The sequence below is a fragment of the Mustela nigripes genome, chromosome 1, assembly GCF_022355385.1.
Source record: "Mustela nigripes isolate SB6536 chromosome 1, MUSNIG.SB6536, whole genome shotgun sequence".
Lineage (NCBI taxonomy): Eukaryota > Metazoa > Chordata > Mammalia > Carnivora > Mustelidae > Mustela > Mustela nigripes.
Genome location: NC_081557.1, coordinates 136,427,693 through 136,450,706, shown reverse-complemented (window position 1 = coordinate 136,450,706; position 23,014 = coordinate 136,427,693). Strand labels below are relative to the sequence as shown.

Sequence of the window (23,014 nt, the reverse complement as noted above, 5' to 3'; positions counted from 1 at the left end):
CATCTAATAGTAAAACTTGTAAGTCTTAGTGACAAAGAGAAAATTCTGAAAGCAGCTGGGGACAAGAAGTCTGTAACATACAATGGTAGAAATATTAGATTAGCATCAGACTTATCCACAGAGATCTGGCAGGCCAGAAAGAACTGGCATGATATATTCAGAGCAGTAAATGAGAAAAATATGCAGCCAAGAATACTATATCCAGCCAGGCTATCACTGAAAATAGGAGAGAGAAAAAGCTTCCAGGACAAACAAAAATTAAAAGAATTTACAAACACCAGCCAGCCCTATAGGAAATATTGAAAGGGGTCCTCTAAGCAAAGAGAGAGCCTAAAAATAGTAAACCAGAAAGGAACAGAAACAATATAAAATAACAGTCACCTTACAGGCAATACAATGGCACTAAATTCGTCTCTTTCAATACTTACCCTGAATGTAAATGGGCTAAATGCCCCAGTCAAAAGACACGGTAAAAAAACAAGACTGATTGATATGCTGTCTACAAGAAACTCATTTTAGACCCAAAGACAGATTTAAAGTGAGGAAAACAATTTACCATGCTTATGGACATCAGAAGAAAGCTGGGGTGGCAATCTTTATATCAGATAAATAAGATTTTAAGCCAAGGACTATAATAAGAGATAAGGAAGGACACTATATTTTACTTAAAGGGTCTGTCCAACAAGAAGATCTAACAATTGTAAATATTTATGCTTCTAACATGGGAGCAGCCAACTATATAAACAAATTAATAACAAAATCAAAGAAACACATTGACAATAATACAATAATAGTATGGGACTTTAACACCCCCCCCACACTGAAATGAACAGATCATCTAAGCAAAAGATCAACAAGGAAATAAAGGCCTTAAATGACACACTGGACCCGATGGACATCACAGATATATTCAGAAAATTCCATCCCAAAGCAACAGAATACACATTCTCCTATAGTGCACATGAAACATTCTCCAGAATAGATCACATCCTGGGTCACAAATCAGGTCTCAACTGGTACCAAAAGACTGGGATCATTCCCTGCATATTTTCAGACCACAATGCTCTGAAGCTAGAACTCAGTCACAAGAGGAAAGTCGGAAAGAACTCAAATACATGGAGGTTAAAGAGCATCCTACTAAAGAATGAATGGGTCAAACCGGAAATTAAAGAAGAATTGAAAAAATTCGTGGAAACAAATGAAAATGAACAGACAACTGTTCAAAATCTTTGGGGCATAGCAAAGGCGGTCCTGAGAGAAAAGTATATAGCGATGCAAGCCTTTGTCAAGAAACAAGGATGGTCTAAAGTACACAACCTAACCCTACACCTAAAGAAGCTGGAGAAAGAACAGTAAAGAAAGCCTAAATCCAGCAGGAGAAGAGAAATAATAAAGATCAGAGCAGAAATCAATGAAATAGAAACCAAAAGAAGAGTAGACCAAATAAAAAGTAGGAGCTGGTTCCTTGAAAGAATTAATAAGATTGATAAACCCCTGGCCAGACTTATCAAAAAGAAAAGAGAAAGGACCCAAATAAATATAATCATGAATGAAAGAGGAGTGATCACAACCAACACCAAAGAAATACAAACAATTATAGAACATATGAGCAACTATACGCCAGCAGATTTGACAATCTGGAAGAAATGGATGCATTCCTGGAGATATATAAACTACCAAAACTGAACCAGGAAGAAACAGAAAACCTGAACAGACCCATAACCAGTAAGGAGATTGAAACAATCATCAAAAATCTCCCAACATCAAGAGCCCAAGGCCAGATGGCTTCCCAGGGGATTTCTACCAAACATTTAAAGAAGAATTAATACCTATTCTCCTGAAACTGTACCAAAAAATAGAAATGGAAGGAAAACTTCCAAACTCATTATAAGGCCAACATTACCTTGATCCCAAAACCAGATGAAGGCTCCATCAAAAAGGAGAATTACAGACCAATATCTTTGATGAACACGGATGCAAAAAGTCTCACCAAAATACTAGCCAATAAGATCCAACAGTACATTAAAAGGATTATTCACCATGACCCAAGTAGGATTTATTCCTGGGCTACAAGTTTGGTTCAACATCCATAAATCAATCAATGTGATACAACACATTAATAAAAAAAAAACGAATAAGAACCATATGATACTAATAGATGCTGAAAAAGCATTTGACAAAGTACAGCATCCTTTCTTGATCAAAACTCTTCAAAGTGTAGGGATAGAGGGTATATACCTCAATATCATCAAAGCTATCTATGAAAAAACAACAGTGAATTTCATTCTCAATGGGGAAAAACTGAGAGCTTTTCCCCTAAGTTCAGGAACAGGGCAGGGATGTCCACTATCACCACTGCTATTCAGCATAGTACTGGAAATTCTAGCCTCAGCAGTCAGATAACAACAACAACAACAAAAGGCATCTGAATTGACAAAGAAGAACTCAAACTCTCACTCTTTGCAGATGATATGATACTTTATGTGGAAAACCCAAAAGACTCCACTCCAAAACTGCTAGAATTCATATAGGAATTGAGTAAAGTGTCAGGATATAAAGTCAATGTACAGAAATCAGTTGCATTTCTATACACAGACAGCAAGACAGAAGAAAGAGAAATTAAGGAGTTGATCCCATTTACAATTGCACCCAAAACCATAAGATACCTAGGAATAAAGCTAACCAAAGAGGCAAAGAATCTGTACTCAGAAAAATATAAACTACTCATGAAAGAGAGTGAGGAAGACACAAAGAAATGGAAAACCATTCCATTCTTATGGATTGGAAGAACAAATATTGTGAAAATGTCTGTGCTTCCTTTAGCAATCTACACATATAATGCAATCCCTATCAAAATACCATCAATTTTTTTCACAGAAATGGAACAAATAATCCTAAAATTTATTTGGAACCAGAAAAGACCCCCGAATAGCCAGAGGAATGTTGAAAAAGAAAGCCAGAGTTGGTGGCATCACAATTCCAGACTTGAAGTTCTATTACAAAGCTGTAATCATCAAGACAGTATGGTACTGGCCCCAAAACAGACACATAACTCAAGGGAAAAGAATGGAGAGCCCAGAAATGGACCCTCTACTCTGTGGTCAACTAATCTTTGACAAAGCATGAAAGAATGCTTGAAATGCTTGAAAAAAGAATTGCATGAAAGAATGTCCAATGGAAAAAAAGACAATCTCTTCAACAAATGGTTTTGGGAAAACTGGACAGCCACCTGCAGAAGAATGGAACTGAACCATTTCCTTGCACTACACACAAAAATAGACTCAAAATGGATGAAAGACCCTCAGTGTGAGACAGAAATCCATCAGAATTCTTGAGGAGAACACAGGCAACAACCTCTTCGACCTCAGTTGCAGCAACTTCTTCCTAGAAACATTGCCAAAGGCAAGGGAAGCAAGGGTAAAAATGAACTATTGGGACTTCATCCAGATCAAAAGCTTTTGCACAGCAAAGGAAACATTTAACAAAACCAAAAGTAGCTGACAGAATGGGAGAAGATATTCACAAATGACATATCAGATAAAGGGCTAGTGTCCAAAATCTATAAAGAACTTATCAAACTCAACACCCAAAGACCAAATAATCCAATGAAAAAATGGGCAGAAGACATGTACATACATTTCTGCAAAGAAGACAGCCAGATGGTCAACAGACAAATGAAAAGTGCTCCACGTCACTCAGCATCGGGGAAATAGAAATCAAAACCACAATGAGATGAAACCACCTCACACCAGTCAAAATAACTAAAACTAACAGGTCAGGAAGTGACATGTTGGGAAAGGATGCAGAGAAAGGGGAACCTTCCTACACTGTTGGTGGGAATGCAAGCTTGTTTACCACTTTGGAAAACAGTGTTGTGGTTCCTCAAAAAGTTGAAAATAGAGATACCTTATGACCCAGCAATCACACTACTGGGTATTTACCCTAAAGATACAAATGTAGTGATCTGAAGGGGCATGTGCACCCGAATGTTTATAGCAGCAATGTCCACAGTAGCCAAAGTATGGAAAGAACCTAGACGTCCATCAACAGATGAATGGATCAAGAAGATGTAGTATATATACACAATGGAATTATGCAGCCATCAAAAGAAATGAAATCTTGCCATTTGCAATGACGTGGATGGAACTAGAGGGTATTATGCTGAGCGAAATAAGTCAACCAGAGAAAGAATTATCATATGAATCTCTTTGATATGAGGAATTTGAGAGGCAGGGTAGGGGTTGTGGGGATAGGGAAGGAAAAAATGAAACAAGATGGGACCAGGAGGGAGACAAACCATAAGAGACTCTTAATCTCACAAAACAAACTGAGGGTTGCTGAGAGAGAGTAGGGAGAGGGTGGTTGGGTTATGGACATTGGGGTGGGTATGTGCTATGGTGAGCGCTGTGAAGTGTGTAAGCCTGATATGATAATTCACAGATCTGTACCCCTGGGGCAAACAGTACATTACATGTTAATAAAAACAATTTTATTTATTTATTAATAAAAATAATTTTTAAAAATTTCTTTACACATATTTTTGAAAAGATACTTATATTGGATGCTCTTTCAGCACACTGCCATTTTAGAGTGGTTATATTCAAGATTAATTCTGAATAGGTAGGTAAGAATAATGTAAACATTAATTTCTCATGCTTACATATTTTATAATAATGATTCATTTTATCATGGTATTGATAAGTCAAATCAGACAAAATGTGGAAGTAGTGCTAAGGAAACTTTTGCAATATTCAGTAATATTTCTTCCATGACAGTGACTTAGTACTTTTTATATTAGGCTCTGATTTTATGGAATCATACGGATTTGCATGAATGATTCTTTTTATCTCTCATACATTAGTTTTGCTTCTTCAGTGAACAATATTGGGAGTGTGTAAGGCACTCTTGGATTCGGACATCATAGTGAGAAACTATGTTTGCTCCTGTCCTTTGTTGCCTTTTCACTTTGGAGTCTGTATTTTTAGAAATGTTACCATATTATTTCTGTGTATGTATTCATTTTACTCAGGATATCTGTTCAGATTTCCAACTGGGAAATTATGAAACTTGATTTTTCGGGAGGCATTTTCTACCTAATATTTAGTAGGTGAAGAAAACGAGAAAACAAAGTTTAATATGCATTTTAGGATGGTCGCTTGGGTTTGTTTAACTCCCCTACCTCTTGCCTTCCTTAAACATGTCACATTGAACTTTACTGTACAAAAAAATGTTTCCAGTTTTCTGTTCCTTTATATTAGCATAATTAGTTTGGTGTTTCTCAAAACAGATCAGATGCCTTTTACAAATAACTGTGGTGCCAGAGTCATGATCACTTGTTTTGATGGTTGGTAGCACAGTGGTTTTTAATGCAGTCTCTTGATCTCATACAAATATCCCTGCTCTCTTGTGTTCCCATTATCCATTCTTTGTCCCTCTTCTCTCTGATTCCTGGGAGTCCCAAATCCTCACCTCATTCTGCTGTTCTTGGGTGAGCTCAGGATAGATAATACTGCCATTCTCTGTATTCATTAGTGCGTTTTCCCTTCTGTCCTCATTGTGATGTGCAGAAGAGAACCACTGCATGGAAAGTGTGAGATTCAATGTTTGAGAATCATGAAATCTAATAAATCAGTATTTTTTCTGATTTTTTGAAAAGTATTGCCTTCAGAGATTTGTTCTGTAAAAGTGATCTTCAGAGATGTTAACCAAGCCTTTGATAACTATTGCCTAACTGCTAGGCAGTGTTTAGAAGTTTAAATGCTGATCGATCTTACATAAATAGCTGGATATGGGGATGATCTTTCTGTCTGTCCTACCTCTATGATTTTACAACCTGCCTTTCTTCTCCCCCTCCCCTTTTTTCCGCTTGGTGAAAGCAGGGAGAGTATTGCAGATTTTCTTAATTCTTCCTTATTTGCATCAACATTAGAAGAATGACATATCTGAAAAAAATGTTATTGGTCTATGCCCAGTCTTCTTTTTGAAGACCTTAAAATTTCTTCTACTCTCCAGTTGATAAATTACTAAAAGAGTCTTCTTTTTGGAAACTCGGGATTTACTCTGATTCAGGAATCATGTTTTCGCCATACCCATCTTTCTGTAGTTCTAAGTACAGGTAGGTCATTGCTTTGCTAAGCAAACCTCCCCTTTTTGTATGTATGAGTGATTCCATCTCCTTTTGTGTTGACTTTTTATTTCCTTTGAACATCTGTTTCCTCCTATCATCACATCATCTTTCCCCTGAGGTCCTTGCCATTCTTTAAAGTTTTCCATGCGTGATATCATTAACTTTTATGTTCTTCCAATTTGATAGCTGTGTTTTCAGTGTTGCCAAAGAGTGCCCCTTCATACTCGGTAAAAGACAAACCCAGTGACAGCTAAATTCCATCTGTCTCTCAAGGTTTCACCCCTCCAGGAAGCCTTCACTGAATTATGGCAACATTCCATTTTCTGATCAGCATTAGCGATTCATGTCTATACTAATCATATACCTTTTTGGTCATGCATAATTGTATATTGTTCTTGAATTACTTCATGGGTCTTGTCTCCTTAGTGAGATCTGTAAGCTCTTGGGAGGTAGAGACTATCTTGTATTTCTTATGTGTATGATACCTAGCACAGTTCTGGACAAATATAGATGATAGGCACTTAGTGAATAGTTGAATTGAACTGAGGAAATTTGTAGACCTTGTTTATTCTTAACACTAGCCTATTGTACATTCATTCATTATGATTCCAGGTATCTCCATTATCTGTCCTTTAGATTGATTTTTTTTTTGTGTGGCATCAAAGGAGGTCTCTACTTGAGATCTAGAAATGTATGTTCTCTTGTGAACTCCATTCAGTTACTCCCCCCCTTTTCAATAGTTTTTTATTTTCCTTTTTTCATGTTTCTTTTAATACCTTACTGCCCTTTTCATTTCACCTACCTACTAACATAGATTTCACTTCTGTCTGTTCTTCTGAATTGTGGAGACCTAATCCCTGGTCATTACAAAGCCAGGGTCTAGTTTATAGCAAGCCCTATGACATATTGCAGCCTTGCCAGTGCTGAGTGCCTGCTGTTTTTGGCTTTAATACTGCTTTTGCTTGAAGGATCAGAAACTTAGTCTAGTTTCTGAAATCCTTATTTTTGACTAAATGTGCTAGATAATAGAATTGTAGTTCTAACATGTGCCCCCTTTGTTGATGTTTATTAAGTGTTGACTAGGTGGTGGTTTTTCCCCAGCTCACCCTACCATTTTCATCCTAACACTCTCCACATCAGTGTCTTTGTAGGACATTTTAAATCCCTCTATATGCAATAGTTGCTTATTCAAGTGCTTACATTTCTGCCATTCCAGTTGATGGTGGTAGTTGGGGGCCAAGCACCAAAGGCTATCCGAAGTGTGGAATGCTATGACTTTAAAGAAGAGCGATGGCACCAAGTAGCAGAATTACCTTCCAGGAGATGTAGGGCAGGTAAGCATGATGCATTGTGGTCATTTCTCTGCTATTGCATCATTGGGAGCTTCACTCTGTCTTATTTTATTAATTAGAAGACTCTTTACTAGAAAAGCTTTGATTAAAATAGGTATGTCATGAATATGATATGCCCCAAGATATGCCCCAAGACATTGTTGGGGAAAGCCTTCAGTCTTCATCTTTGCATACCTTTCTGATTCTCTAGTAGAAGATGGCATAGCTAGCAATTTGCTGGATATTTTCGTGGTTACCTTTCCTCAAATGTTGAGAAATAATTCTTTAGGTTGGGACCCTTTGTTCTAAGAGATTCCTGACTTTGCTATATAATGCGCAGTTAGTTGCCTTCTTCCAGGCATGCATTTTATAAACATTTGTTGAAATAGACTTTATTTAGCCAAAACTGCAAGCAGAAAGGCAGTTGTAAACCCGTAAGGGTTCTTCAAACAAACTCCATAATTCATGGCTCCCATAGCAAATGGAATGTAGTACTTTAGCAGTTTATCTTGGTTACTTGGTGATGGTTACATAGCAGCATAGTTATCTCATTCTTTAAGAGCTGTTTAATATTTGGGGGTGGGTCTGGATGTAGTATAGTTGTTGCTAATTTTTGTTGAACATTAAAATTGTTTTTAATCTTGCATTCTAAACAGTGCTACAATGAATCCCTGACAATTAAGTACATATGCCAATATATTTTAGTGGTGTAAAACTCTAGAGCTTAATCAGGATACCCTGATTCAAAGGGTATCCTAAGAGCAAACACCAATTATTACTACCACAAATAGTAAAATATGAAGGTACCCATTTCCCTACATTCCCAACACCACCTTGGATTAAATATTTTGAGTTTTGCCACTCTGGTAGATGGAAAATATTATCTCATCTTACCTTGTACTTCCTTTATTATGAGGAGAGCTTAACATCTTTCTGAATTGTCAGTTTATGATTTTTGCCATTTTTTGTTATTTCACTGGTTTGACATAATATGGTAAGAAAAGTATCATTTTTGTTTGTCATATGTGGTGTGAATATTTATTTGTATTAATCTTTTCTTTTTTGATTTTACTTGTGTTATTTTCACCACATAAAATATTTGCCATTTTATGAAATTCTGTACATCAAGGTTTGCCTTTGGATTTAAGGATTCATTGTGTAGAAAGGGCTTACTCAAAACTATTTGTGTTAGTGTGTATATACGTGTTTTTTATTTAAGTCAAAAAATTATTTAAAAAAACAAGTTATTTTTAAGCTTTTTATGTTGAAATAATTTTACACTTAGGAATTGCAAAGATACTATGAAGTGTTCTGATATATTCATTTCTTAATGTTAATATATTATACAACTGATATGATTTGCAAAACTAAGGAATTAGCATTGGTACATTACTATTTAAACTAAACTACAGACTTCATATTTTATGAATTTTTTTATTAATGTCCTTATTCTGTTTCAGAAACCCATATTGCATTTGTCATATTTTCTTAGTCTCTTCTGATCTGTGATAGCTCTGTAGTCTTTCCTTATCTTTCATGCCCTTAATTCCTTGGTTAGGTGTTTTGAAGAATGTCTCTCACTTTGATGTTGTCTCATGATTAGATGGAGATTATCATGATTATCTCTGGTGATGTTAACCTCAGTCACTTGGTTAAGGTGGTGTCTGCTAGGTTTCTCCCCTAAAACAAAATTATATTTTAAAATACGAATTTTTGTAGTATTTGCAGAATTTTAATTTTTATATCCACATCAGAAACATCTAGACTTTATTTTGAAGATGTAGAATTAGTTTTTTTTAATGGTAGCCAGTTCGAAGATTTTTTATTGGCTAATTCAGCTTTTCCCATTCATTTGAAATGCTGCCTTTATCATATACTAAGTTTCTACATTTATTTGGTTTTATTCTGAATATTCAGTCCTGTTCCATTGACTCATCTTGTCTATTTATGCTTCAAAATAGAGCAGTTATCATTATAATTATTATACTTTATAATTTGTTTTAAGATACGATGGGACTAGTTACATGACTGGTGATAGGACTTGCTGCTTCTTCAGATTTTTAACATTTTCTTCATATGGTTCTGATGTTTCTTGGCAAGGTCATTCTTTGATATTTTTTTCTTTATTGTTACTGTTGGAGTCTTTCCTGATATTTATAACTGGTTTCTCATTTCATATCTGATTCCTGATTCAATTTCCTTTTTATTGCATCATAACTCATTAGACTAGGTCCATTCCAAAGTGTATTTTTCATGCGTAAATTTTACCTTCATTGTGCCCTCGTGAAAGGCACAATGTGCCTCCCCACCCACTTCAGACTGGAGTTGATGCCCTTTAACTGTGGAATTCTGGCCAAATTACTCAAACTTTTGGGGGCTTCCCTGTAACTTTAGGGAGTATCAGTTCTTTTAGTTCACTCCCTCTCCACCCAGAGTGTTTGGACTCAATACGTCGTTTTCTTCCTTATCACCTGAAATACCCTAGCACTTGCTAAGCATATTGTATATCTCTGAGACATGATTTTTGTTTTGTTTGGAGAGAAAAGAAAATGAACACTGCAGTGGTCCAGATTCCCACAGTGAACACTCCCCAGCGTTCCTCATGATTCATACTGCCTGCTTGCTCTGTTCCCTCATAGGAGAAATACCACATTTTCTTTATCAAGGGCACACAGGAAATCCAGGGGTTACTCTTCATCATTCATTAGTTCTCTGTGTACTTAAATTGTCTGTTGCCCACAGCTCTCCTCAAATCCTTGAGATTTGCCGGAAAGTAACTTGAGTATTCATTTCCTCATCGAACCAGGGACTGAAAAGTCATTCCTTTCCCCGACAGAGAGCTGCCAACACAGGCAGTTTCATTTGAACTGTAAAGAGTCTTCATGCCATAGGAAGGACTGCACATCCATACATATTTTGGGAGCTGGGGAATCAAGCACCACAGGCTAAGACAGTCGGGGTTCGTGGTCTGTGCCTTGCCTGATGACATCATATGGAACATTGAGCTGGTCAGCACTTTGGACTGCTGATTCCTGGTCTCCCAGCTGGATTCAGAGAACTGTCAGGCACTGTGCCTGCCCCAAGCTGAGCCGTGACAGAAGCACTACAGAATTGAAGACCAGTAAAACTTGGAACAGTGTATAGTGATGAAAATTCAGACTGTGCGAGATTTACTAACCTCAAATGCGTATCTAGGTGCAATTTGCTCTGGGGGGTTCAGGAGCTAGAGGTAATCTCTTCAGGCTAAAGTAGTTCGAGAGAACGTGGAACTTTCACTGGGACTTGAAACTTGAAGAAAGCAGAATGGGTGGTAAGAGGAGCTGCTCAGATCAGGACAACCACAGGAAAAAGCTTAGAGAAGTGAGAAAGTGATTCAACCCAGAGGCTAGCAACTTGGCTTCTCCATCCAGGGATTCCCTAACCTCTCATTAGCCCAGGGTCAGCAAACTTTTTACCATACCAGAAAATAAGTACTTCAGGCTTTGTGGGTTATATGGTCTCTGTCACAGCTCAAGTGCCACTGCAGTGTGAAAGCAGTCCTAGACACTACATAAATGAATGGGTGGGGCTGTGTTCCAGTGAGACTTTATGGGTGTAGAAATTTGCATTTCGTGTAATTTTTCCTGTCACAAAATACTTGTTTTCTTTTGGTTGTTTTTCACCAATTAAAAAATGTAAAAACCACTCCTGGCTCATAGTTTCTACACAGCCCCTGATTTAGCTCATTAACATGATAAACTGGCAGTACATTATGCAAATTGAGAATAAACATATAGAGTGGAAGATCCAAAATTGAAAGGTGTGGGAGCTGTATACAGGTTTAAGCAGTTGGCAAATATTGCCTCAGTATTTAAGTCTGTAAATAAATATTTGAAAAAGCCAAGAGTCAAAATAATGCCTCAGCCCACACCACTGCATTTTTTAATAATCTTGGAAAGGAGGACAATATAGTGCTTAGATATTCTTGCTAATGAATAGAGTTCTATTTAGTTGGTGTTCTCCTAAGAGCAGTTTGTTTTCTGACAACAGCTGTGGACTTAGGGGGACGCAGCCTTAAGATAGTGGGGTTGTCTGGCTGCATACTCATAGTTAACTGCTGGATTTCTTTGGCAGGGATGGTTTACATGGCTGGGCTTGTTTTTGCTGTCGGTGGCTTTAATGGCTCTTTGAGAGTCCGCACTGTAGATTCCTATGACCCCGTGAAAGATCAGTGGACCAGCGTTGCAAACATGCAGGACCGCAGAAGCACTTTGGGAGCTGCTGTACTGAATGGATTGTTGTATGCTGTGGGAGGCTTTGATGGCAGCACAGGTAGCTTTCTTTTGGTCTTTTCTATCTTGTATTAAAATTAACATAGCAGGAGCGCCTGGGTGGCTCAGTGGGATCGAGCCCCACATCAGGCTCCGCATCAGGCTCTCTGCTCAGCAGGGAGCCTGCTTCCCTTCCTCTCTCTCTCTGCCTGCCTCTCTGACTACTTGTGATCTCTGTCTGTCAAATAAATAAATAAAATCTAAAAAAAAAAAAAAAATTAACGTAGCAATCATGTTTAGGGAATAAATTGTGGCAAATTTAGTAGGAGACTTTTGAGTGTTTTAACAGGTATTATGAAGGTAAGTTTAAAAGCTCCCGTCAAGAGTTCTTTTAAGGGGTGCATGGGTGGTTCAGTCAGTTAAGCATCTGCCTTGGGCTCAGGTTATGATCCTGGGTCCTCGGATCAAGTTCCGCATTGGGCTACCTGCTCAGCTTCTCCCTCTCCCTCTGTGCTCACGTACTCTCTTTCTCAAATAAATAAATAAATATTTTTTTAAGAGTTCTTTTAAATAGTGGAAGAGTACTTAAGTCTATAAATTTTCTTCTTTATGCGTATCACTGTCCTCTTACCATGTTTAAAAAGCTAAGAAGTGTCAGTAGCTTGGATAGGAGCCCTGGGGAAAAAAGGTTAGTCCTTGTATCATGTAATTGCTGTTTACATTCCACCATTTTCCTCTTTTAATTTAGACCAATTTAACATACCTGAAGTACTTTTCCCTAGTAATATATGTAAAGGAACAGTTACCTTACTTTTTTTTGTTAGAGGAGGAAATGAAGAACATTGTGCTTTATTACAGGTTTATCATCTGTGGAAGCATATAATATAAAGTCTAATGAGTGGTTTCACGTGGCTCCAATGAACACGAGGAGGAGCAGCGTGGGTGTCGGTGTTGTCGGAGGTGGGTGCTGATAGTTGTTTCAGGTGAATTTTTCCAGGCACGTATGACTTTTTGATTGCTAAGAGTGATCCTTCCAATAATCTGAACACCAGTTTTCTCAATGGGCAAGCACATGATCATTTAAACAAGGAAAGGAAGAGCCGCTGTAAAATTTTATCATTTTTTAAAAATTGGCTTGTGTATATAAACTAAACTGTGGAAGCCCTTGTTCTCCAGTCCTCCTTTTTCTCCTTCTGTCCTCTTTTTCATCCCATTCTTTTTTTTCTCTCTCTCTCTCTGTGTTTGTAACCTATATAAAACTGTTAACTGCTCTCAATTCAGTTGTTAAGGGAACAAATCAGAGGACATATGTGCAAAATTTTATTGCTGGAGAAAGGCTGTTTCACATTTAGGAGGATGGGTTGCCACAATTATTTATATCCTACCTTGTCCACCGAAAGAGCTTAAGAAAGGTTGTAACTATTATTTTTTGGTGCAATTTTTTTAAATTTTAAATCTCCCTTGGCAGATTTGTGGGTTCTCACTCCTTCCCCACTATTGGTATAATTCTTTGTACTTTTTTTTAGAACAGCTTTATTGCAATATAATTCACATACCATACAATTCACCCATTTAAAGTGTACATTTCAATGTGCACACATCACAATTCATTTTAGAACATTTTTATTCCCCCAAGCAGCAGCCCCACTTCCCTTAGCTGTCACCCCCATCTCCCCAGCTCTCAGCAGCCACTAATCTACTTTGTCTATGTATAAATTTCCCACTAATGGACATTTCATATTAATGAAATAATACAGTATGTGCTCTTTTGTGATTGGCTTCTTTGATTTAAAGTAATGTTTTTTGGAGTTCATCTGTGTTGTAGCATTTACCAGTACCTCATTTCTTTTTATCGCCAAATAATATTTCACTGTATACTGATATTAATTTTTGATTTAACTTTTTTTCCCATTTTACTAAGATTACCAAGGTATTTGTTTCTCACGATATTGTTTCCTTACCAAATGTTATCCAAAGATGCATGAATGTACGTTATTTTTCAGATTTGTTGATGAAAATTTTAAGTTAATATCATCAGAGATGCCCTGCAGAGCTTCATAACGTGGTTTTATAATGCCTTTGGTCACCACTAGGGAGTATCTTTATAGTTTATAAAAATAATAAAAGAGAAACTGCTATTGTAGAGGAAAATACTTAATGCCTTGAAGAAATAGCTTTTGATGATTCTGGCTTTCTTTGTGATTCCATGTTTAGGTTTGCTCTATGCCGTAGGGGGTTATGATGGAGCTTCACGTCAATGTCTTAGCACAGTAGAATGCTATAATGCTACAACAAACGAGTGGTCATATATAGCAGAAATGAGTACCAGACGGAGCGGAGCCGGTATGTAGGCAACTCATTTAGATTAAAACATGAAAATGATGGGAATGAATTAATAAACAAGTGAAATGATTCATTGGCTGCTTTTTATATTACCAGAAAATATATTGCATATCCTGATTTTAATGACACTGTTAAATCTCCTTTGAATTAGGCAGGTAGGTGGATAGCTATATTTAAATATCACTTTGTACAATTCCTAAGTACTATATTAAAGGCACTTGTATCACTTAATTATTTATATTATTTGGCATTCTTTGAGTTTTTGTTCTTAGTTCTTACTGAACTTCATAATCAAGTCTCTTCATATCCATTTCTTACAAGTTTTATCCTTTAATACTGGTTTGCTTTTACTGTGAAAGTTGTTTTTCAGAAGCATTATATTAAAGGACTTCCCTCTTTGTGTTTCACCCTCATACTATTTTTATTGTATTCGACATGCCTTTTTTAGAATAGTAGTTCTTACTGAGATTCTCATTTGTCAGACCAATTCATTTCCATTTTTTGTGTGCTTTAATATTGACTTACTTTTAAAATCATTTGAATAAAACCTAGGATCTTATAAATTTGTCACTTTTACTCTACTATAGTTTGGTTCTTTGTGTTTTATAGGTGTTGGTGTGTTAAACAACTTACTGTATGCTGTTGGGGGTCATGATGGTCCTTTAGTACGAAAAAGTGTTGAAGTGTATGATCCCACCACCAATACATGGAGACAGGTTGCAGATATGAACATGTGCAGAAGAAATGCAGGTATCTGTCTAGCTTACAATTATGGAATTTATATTGATTTGTATTCGGAGTTTTACTAGCATTGCTGTATATTTTCATTCTTCTTTTACTGGTTTGGGTTTCCTAGTAGATTAGCTCTTTAAAATGAAACATATAGTAATCTTATATAGTGAATGCCTAGCTTAGTGGCTACTTTTTGGTGATAATGTAGACTAAATCAGAGGAAGAGCCCTCTATATTTGATGCTTAAATTCATTCATTCTTACCACAGATATTTTTGAGTGTATACATACATATCATGTATTGTGTACTGGAGTTCCAGTCCTCAAGAGTTTATCTGGTTGAGTATTTGTATGAGGTAAAAAGCTAGTAGTTTATCTGAATCTGAAGAAGCTAACCCTAATTTAATATAGTTCATGATTTCTGAAATTGGAAAAGCTAAAACAACATCAACAATAAGTAATTTTTTAAAAGATTGATTTATTTTATTTTATTTTTTTTAAGATTTTATTTATTTATTTGCCAGACAGAGATCACAAGTAGGCAGAGAGGCAGGCAGAGAGAGAGGAAGGGAAGCAGGCTCCCTGCTGAGCAGAGAGCCCGATGTGGGGCTCGATCCCAGGACCCTGAAGTCATGACCTGAGCTGAAGGCAGAGGCTCAACACACTGAGCCACCCAGGCACCCTGCCACCCCCCCCCAAATGCTCTTCTTAATCTCTCTTTATTTTAAAAAAATTTCTAATTAAGTTGTGTGATTATGAAGGGAGACTAGTATATGGAACTACAAGCACCTTTCCCATCATCTAGTCAGTTGTATTTGGTGAGATACCAAAAATCTCTTAGTTATAGATAATCCAGAACCATGGTAAGACCCACAAATCTGGGCCCTAAGTAGAATAAGTGCTTGACCCCAATACATATCAGGTTAGAAAAGCCACAGTAATATGTACCTGTGCCTTGCATTCTGAGCTTTCATTATTTTCCTAAACACTGGAATAGTCTGATTTTTTTCCCCTGCTACCTGTTTTATTGTTTCCAAATCAAAATTAGCTCATTTCTTCTAGCTAAAAGAATAAGGCAGTAAATTGTATATGTAGAACTATCATCCTGCTCTTGCTTTTTAAACAGTTGAACTATATTAAAATTTGCTTTTGCTTCTTGTCAAGAAATTCACATTTGCTTCTTGTTAAGAAATTAGAATAGTAACAAAACTGAATTTGAGTAGCGAAAATCCATTCCATTTGCACAGAAGATACTACTGCTGGGGCGCCTGGGTGGCTCAGTCAGTTAAGCGTCTGCCTCTGGCACAGGTCATGATTTCAGGGTCCTAGGATTGAGCCCCACACTGAGCCCCACATCGGGTCCTCTGCTCCTCTGCCACTTCCCCTGCTTGTGCTCTCTAATAAATAAAATCTTTAACAAAAAGAAAAAAGATACTATTGGTAGAGTACTTTTAAATGTTATATAGAGATTTGGACTCATTATTTTGTTATGTTAAAAATCTACAAGCAGGGCGCCTGGGTGGCTCAGTTAAGTGACTGCCTTTGGCTCAGGTTTTGATCCTGGAGTCTCAGAATAGAGTCCCCCATCAGGCTTCCTGCTTGGCGGAGTCTGCTTCTCCCTCTGACCCTCCCTCTTCTCATGCTCTCTCTCGCTTTCTCTCATTCTCTCTCTCAAATAAATAAAACCTTTAAAAAAAAATCTACAAGCATCTGTTAATTAGGTTAGCAAAACCATCTACAAAACTACAGAAACCAGTGTGTGAACAACATCCTCTGGTTGTTGTGATGCTCTCTAGTACCAGTTAGTTCTGAACCTTGTTTAAAATTATTAAAAGTATGCTTTTAAAGTATATATTAAAATAAAGAGCTTTTACAAGTTTACTTTTTAACTCAGTTTTCTTTGTAAAAATTTATACTTAGAAAACAGTTGCCTAGGTATGCAAAAAAGTATGTAAGAGGGATTCTTGTTCATTGCAACATTACTATAAGAGCAAAAAAAACTGAAAATAGGCTCAGGGGGTTAAGCCTCTGCCTTCAGCTCAGGTCATGATCTCAGGGTCCTGGGATCGAGCCCCACATCGGGCTCTCTGCTCAGCAGGGAGCCTGCTTCCCCCTCTTGCTCTGCCTGCTGCTCTGTCTACTTGGGATCTCTCTCTCTCTCTCTGTCAGATAAATAAATAAAAAATCTTAAAAAAATAAAAAAACTGAAAATAACTTAATATCTATCAGCAAAAGACAATCATGTTATGGTATTATAAATGGAATATTATGCAGCCATTAAACATTATGTAGATCTATATTAACTTAGGGAAATGTCCAAGGTACGTTGTTTGGGGGTGGGTGCGTAATAAAGCAGTGTGTGTAGTATAAGCAACTTTAAGGTTAAAAAAAAGAAGTATCTGAGTATATATGCATAGATAAGAGTCAGCAAAAGTAGTGATCAGAATTTCAATGGTCATTATTCTATTTAGTACAGAATTAGAGGTGATCTTTTTTTATATGTACTTTTCTAGATATTTTGAATTTTTACAAAAAAATGAGTTATTTTAGTAATAATGAAATAAATAATGCTTTCTCTCTTTATAGGAGATAAAGTAACCATTCAGTATCATTTCTGAATTCATATCATTTAGTGGTCATATAAAACAACTACTGCATAAATGGAAGAAGTTGGAGCTCGGAAGTGGTATTAGACTATAGATACAAAGGGAATTGTTTTCATGTTCACCACTTTCTCTTCTTAACCCTTTTCAAGGAAATAAGGGTCTTTGGACCACCTCACCAAATACATAAAGGAATATGTATATTTACACAGATTTTTAAAATAACTGTTTTCTCTCTGCATAATTTTTTTAAAGGAGTTTGTGCAGTTAATGGTCTGTTATATGTAGTTGGCGGGGATGATGGTTCCTGTAACCTGGCATCTGTAGAATATTATAATCCAACGACTGATAAATGGACAGTTGTGTCATCTTGTATGAGCACAGGGAGAAGTTACGCAGGTAATAAATGTCCGATTTTCTTACAGTCTTCTTACAGTCTTCTATTAGATGGAAAAAATACATCATCATGATTTTTATATTATGAATATTCTAAGGAGAACTTTCTCAAAGTTTATTTCTTATTCCCTATTGGATGTATATATTCTAAAATAAAGCATTGGTATTGTTTTGTCATTCTGCAGTCATTTGAATTCAAAATCCCAAAACTTTCTAGTGCAGAATCATATAATAAAACTTAATGTGGCTAAAATCTGTATGCATAGAGTGGAGTTCACTACGTGGCAAGGCTTTCATTACTCAGATAGCCAAGAAATATGACCACTACAACATCTCCCCTGGCAGGGTGCCATGTGATAGTACTGTAGTGAAACTGTGGAGTGATTTTTCTTAGTTACACATGACCCTGGGTGAATTATAAAATACCATTTTTGGTCCATTCTCTTAGTAAGAGAAATAGTAATAATCTTTAATCAATATAATGATGAGTCTTTACAGTTGTATGTTACATATTATTCTAATGATAGATATATGTATATTGACTTAAATTCTAATATTTATTCTAATATTTACCCAGGAGTGGAGAGAAAAGAATTTATATTAATTAGCCATCATTGTTGTTCATGTATCATCCAAAACAACACCTAACAGAAGAACTATATATAGTAGGCTCCCAGAATAATATGGCTCAAAATTAGGTGAAATTTTTAATAACTTTTTATTGAGATATAACTGATACAGAATAGTGTATACTTAAATTGTACAAGTTTATTAATTTTGACATATGTATATACCTGTGAACCCATCAGTCACAATCAAGATAATGACAATATCCATCACCCCACAAAGTTTCTTGTATCCTTTTGAGTATTAAGTGGATTTTGATATTTTCTAAGAAAAATTATTTTCTCTTAATTATAACCATAAAGAGCAAAAAAGTAGTTCTGGATTAAGTAGTCTGATGTAGTTCTGGTCCATAACTAAGTAGAGATCTCACTGTCATTTAGATTAAATGATAGCAGTATTCAAGTTGAGGAAAGAGATCTTGAAAACACACTGATTCATTCAGTCCCTATTGTTTCAATAATAAAGAATTCACTCTTTTCTCAGAGGTACAGAATGATGCCTATGACCATCTGTTCTCTTTCTTTCTTTGCTCAGGCGTCACAGTTATTGATAAACCATTATGAGCCAGAAGGACATTTTTGGCGTATTTACACATGAAAAGCAGGCTTCACCACGTATTTATGAAGCGACTCAGAGTCTAGCACTTCTCCACTTGTGGCTGCTCTTTAAGTCTCAGCAGAAGATCAGATCGGCTGCCTTAATAGGCCTCAGATACTGAAGATTATTTTTGGTAGAAGTACTGCATAGGGTTTTTCTGCAATGAGCAGCAGCTTACTGAATTTTAATAAGAAACCAGGACTACAGTACTTATTCTGTGGTCTTTAGACAACAGTTGCTTTCTTACAGACTAGTTCTTACCAACCTCGAATGACTATGGATTATTTTGTGAAGGATGATAAAGTAATGTGTGTTCTTGTAAAATTAAATTTTATCTTAATTCCTTCTCTTGAAAATCGGTATACACAGGAACTGAAAAATCTTTGAAAAGGTATTAAAATCTGTGTAAGTATACAAACTTGCTGAGGGATAAAACTGTTTGCTTTTATAAAATATCTTTGATTACATGAGTATAATAAATTGTGTGCATATAAATGTGTGTCTATATGCTTTCCTTTAAATATGTTTGAAAAGATGTTTGAAACTTGATTATACTATTTATAATTGGCACAGTACTTTGAATTATGCCAGTACTACATTGTAAAACAGAGTTGTATTTTTTGATATTTAACAATGCTTAACACTTTAAAATGCCACTTCTGAGGAATGAACATGGTGTAACACACTTGAATATGTGTGATGCCAAACTTTTTTAAATAAAATATAAATTATGCTTATTTATTATTTCCTTTAGTTTAATCTTGGTCATGTTTTGGTGTGTATTTTTAATTTTTTTCTTAAAGTAACACTTTGGCATGAACATTACTGCAGGTTTTTGATGAATATAATGAATGTATGGAATTCAGCTGAATTTGCATGGTCTTAAGAATTTTTTCTGTGTGTATAAATTTAGCTGCTATTAACAGAAGAGAGAACTTTCTGTGAGTAGCCATGTGTGTTGATCAAATACAGTTTTTCTGGGATCTTCAATTAATCTCACTTTAAAATGACCAAAACATGTCTTTCTTGAATATCTTTGAATAAAAGTTTGTATATTATTTGTTTCACATTGTCCTTGATTTTTATCTATTTAGTTTCATATTAAGAAAGTTGTCTGTTTTTTTTTTTAATTTGCATTTTCTAACTTAACAAATCAGCATTTTTAACTTGTTGCCAAAAGAACGTAAAAGGCAAGTCTGTTATCAGTAAGTGAAGTCATTGAAAATTGTAATCCAAGAAAAAGTTATCTCAGCCATCAGGGAAAAGTCTTGCAAGTATTGGTGAAATTTCGAGTTTTTATATTCCTCTGTCCCTACTATGAGAACAAGATAGATGACAATGAAACAAATAGCAAAGGACCAAAAAGTAAGTCAAAGAAAAAATACCCACTCTAGAGCAACTGAGACATAAATTGTGGTTTTGATACAAATCAAAGGAATTGAAGGAATTAGAGCTTGTCCATTGGGATGGACAGCTTAGGTTGTGGATCCCTGAGAGGGTGCAGAGGGGAGGGAAGGAGAATGAGGAGAAAAGTGTGATGGGATGCAGTGGCTATGCCTCAGAAGAGAATTTAAAAGGTTAGCATGAAAAGAAGTTGAGCCAGAACAATCCATAATCAAGAGCAAGAATTAGACCTATGATAAAATTTCCATTTAGTTTAGTACAGAGTACTGAAATTTAAACATAGAACCATATTTAATACTTACTTGAACTTTTAATTATAAATGGAAACATAAAGAATTTAATCAGAAAAAGAAAGAGCCTCTGCTTACCTTATGAAAGAATGAATTCCTGCATTAGTGTGGCTCCAAGCACATCCAATGTCAACAAACATGCTGAAGATCTAATTAACTGTTTTCAGCGGCATCAAGGAAAATGTGTGTCAGTATCTTCCTAGTCACTTCCAAACACTGATATTCCATGAAACCTCTGTGAATTATCAATTAAAGATTTATCTAAAAAATAAAGCTTTTCCTGAAATGCAATCTATTAAGGTAGCAAAGTCTTAGATATTAGCGTGTCAAGTATCTCTTTGTTTTTACTTGCTTTGAAGCTTTAATAGCTAGACTGTAAAGTAGTTTGCCAAGGTTTGTCAGTAGGTAGATTCGTAACTCTGTCTTCAGAGGCTTTGGATATACCCTGCTCCCCCACACCCCTCTGTCCAGTTTGGAATGCCCCCTTTAAAAAGGGGGGGGCATATAAAAGCATTCTTGGCTTATTCTATTATTGTACGAGAAAGACCATAAGTTAAGGCAGAGAGGCGTTTCAGAAATCCTGTCAAGAAAACAGTACCAGGTTCAAGTGGAGCTCAAGGCTAGATTTGGGTACCTGCATTATGAAGCAACTCTGCTGCCTGCTTTGCTTGGATATGTGCCTTGTTGGCCAAAAGCACTGGTGGCTATGGTTAAGGTGGATGATACATATACTGCTGGAAGACTTTGACTTCCCTTCCTTTCCCTTGTGCACTCTGGCGTATGATTCCTAGTTTTTGTTATCCTCCCTTATAGCATGAAGACCTGAGTATTTATAATCTCAGCTACTGATGGGTTGTGAAATTACTCCTTTAATAGATACAAGGACAGCATAATATTACACAGTGATGGCTAAACAAGCCTGCCTCTTGTTTCCGTTTGGTATTGAGCAAACTGCCTCCTGCTGACTTGTATGGCAGCCAGTGTCTCATTTTGGAGAGGAGTTCACATGGGAGAGTGGAATCATGCTTTGAATCAAGACTCTGAGGTTCCAGCCTTGCTTTATGGCTCCAAAGAAAAAAGCAGTGTGTGTACTGGAAAACCCAAGGGCATAAGAACAAGAAGGTTCTGCATTTGCATCCCCCCTCTATTAGCTGCTAGCTGTGACTTTAAATATGTTATTTAACCTCTGCCTCTTATCTTTCTGCTCTAAAATGGCAGTGTAGTGTCTGTGTCACAAGGTTATTGTAGAATTTGAAAGAAATGATGTATGTGAATATGCCTGGAATACAGAGGACCCTCAATAAATTACCATTTTTGTTAACATTCTCTGAACCTCCTATTTCTTTATTGTACGGAAATAAGTGAGTTGAGCTGCCCTATCTGTATTTGCTTTCTAAATGTCTAAGATTTAAAATAGTAATTTGACCCCTCCAATACATACACCTGCTCTAATTCAGAAAATACATCTACTGTGTAGGCCTTCAAGTCTGAAATGATAACCAACATTTTCTGAGCACTTCCTGTATTCCAGGTACTATGCACGTGGCCTTACATACATACTATTTACCATCATAACAAACTCATTTTTTTTTAAGGTTTTATTTATTCATTTGACAGAGATCACAAGTATGCAGAGAGGCAGGCAGAGAGAGAGGGGGAAGCAGGCTTCCTGCCGAGCAGAGAGCCTGATGCTGGGCTGGATCCCAGAACCCTGGGATCATGACCTGAGCCAAAAGCAGAGGCCTTAACCCACTGAGCCACCCTGGTGCCCCCATAACAAACTCTTTTACAGAGGTACTAGATAAAACTTAGCACAGAAGTTAGCACACTGCTAATGGACAAAACCTGGTAAATCTGACCCATGGTGCATATTTTTTAACAGTACTGGAGAAAACGCAACAGGTTTGAGCAGATGAAGAGCGGACTGCACATGCAGTTACACCTACAACCTCAGCCAGTAAGAGGGGGAGCTCTCGAGCTGGTGAGGGGCTGGGCCACTGTACTCCTGCATGGACCAGACTGACCAGACCAGCTGTGGACTCCCGCTGCCCCCTGGAAAGGGGGTGTAGCAGTGGGGAGAGGTGGCGCTTTCTGCCAACACTCAGTAACTGAGCCCCTGCTTCAGTCCTGAAGAAGGGGACCTGAGTGGTGCACCACAACATCCACTCCAGGACACCACTCTTCAGATCCCATTTAATTTGATTTGACCCCACTGTAATGATACTTTACAGAGATGTCTTTGTCAGACATGGGACAGTTAGATGGGAGGGTAGAAGTCACTGAAGCTAAGGAGAGGCATTCCTCAAGAGGGAGCT

The 23,014-nt window shown here is 36.7% G+C and overlaps 1 protein-coding gene across 2 annotated transcripts in view; it reads left to right on the top strand.

The window, feature by feature from the left end:
• The window catches only part of KLHL2 (kelch like family member 2), a 105,327-nt gene extending 85,255 nt beyond the window's left edge, over window positions 1-20,072 (top strand). For both annotated transcript variants that reach the window (XM_059374215.1, XM_059374216.1), the window contains 7 exons: window positions 7,344-7,461; window positions 11,572-11,769; window positions 12,567-12,668; window positions 13,923-14,051; window positions 14,661-14,801; window positions 17,641-17,784; window positions 18,943-20,072. In XM_059374215.1, the coding sequence (XP_059230198.1) occupies window positions 7,344-7,461; window positions 11,572-11,769; window positions 12,567-12,668; window positions 13,923-14,051; window positions 14,661-14,801; window positions 17,641-17,784; window positions 18,943-18,971 (861 nt within the window). In that variant the 3' untranslated portion in view covers window positions 18,972-20,072. The remainder of the gene's footprint in view (window positions 1-7,343; window positions 7,462-11,571; window positions 11,770-12,566; window positions 12,669-13,922; window positions 14,052-14,660; window positions 14,802-17,640; window positions 17,785-18,942) is intronic.
• The last annotated feature ends 2,942 nt before the right edge of the window (window positions 20,073-23,014 follow it).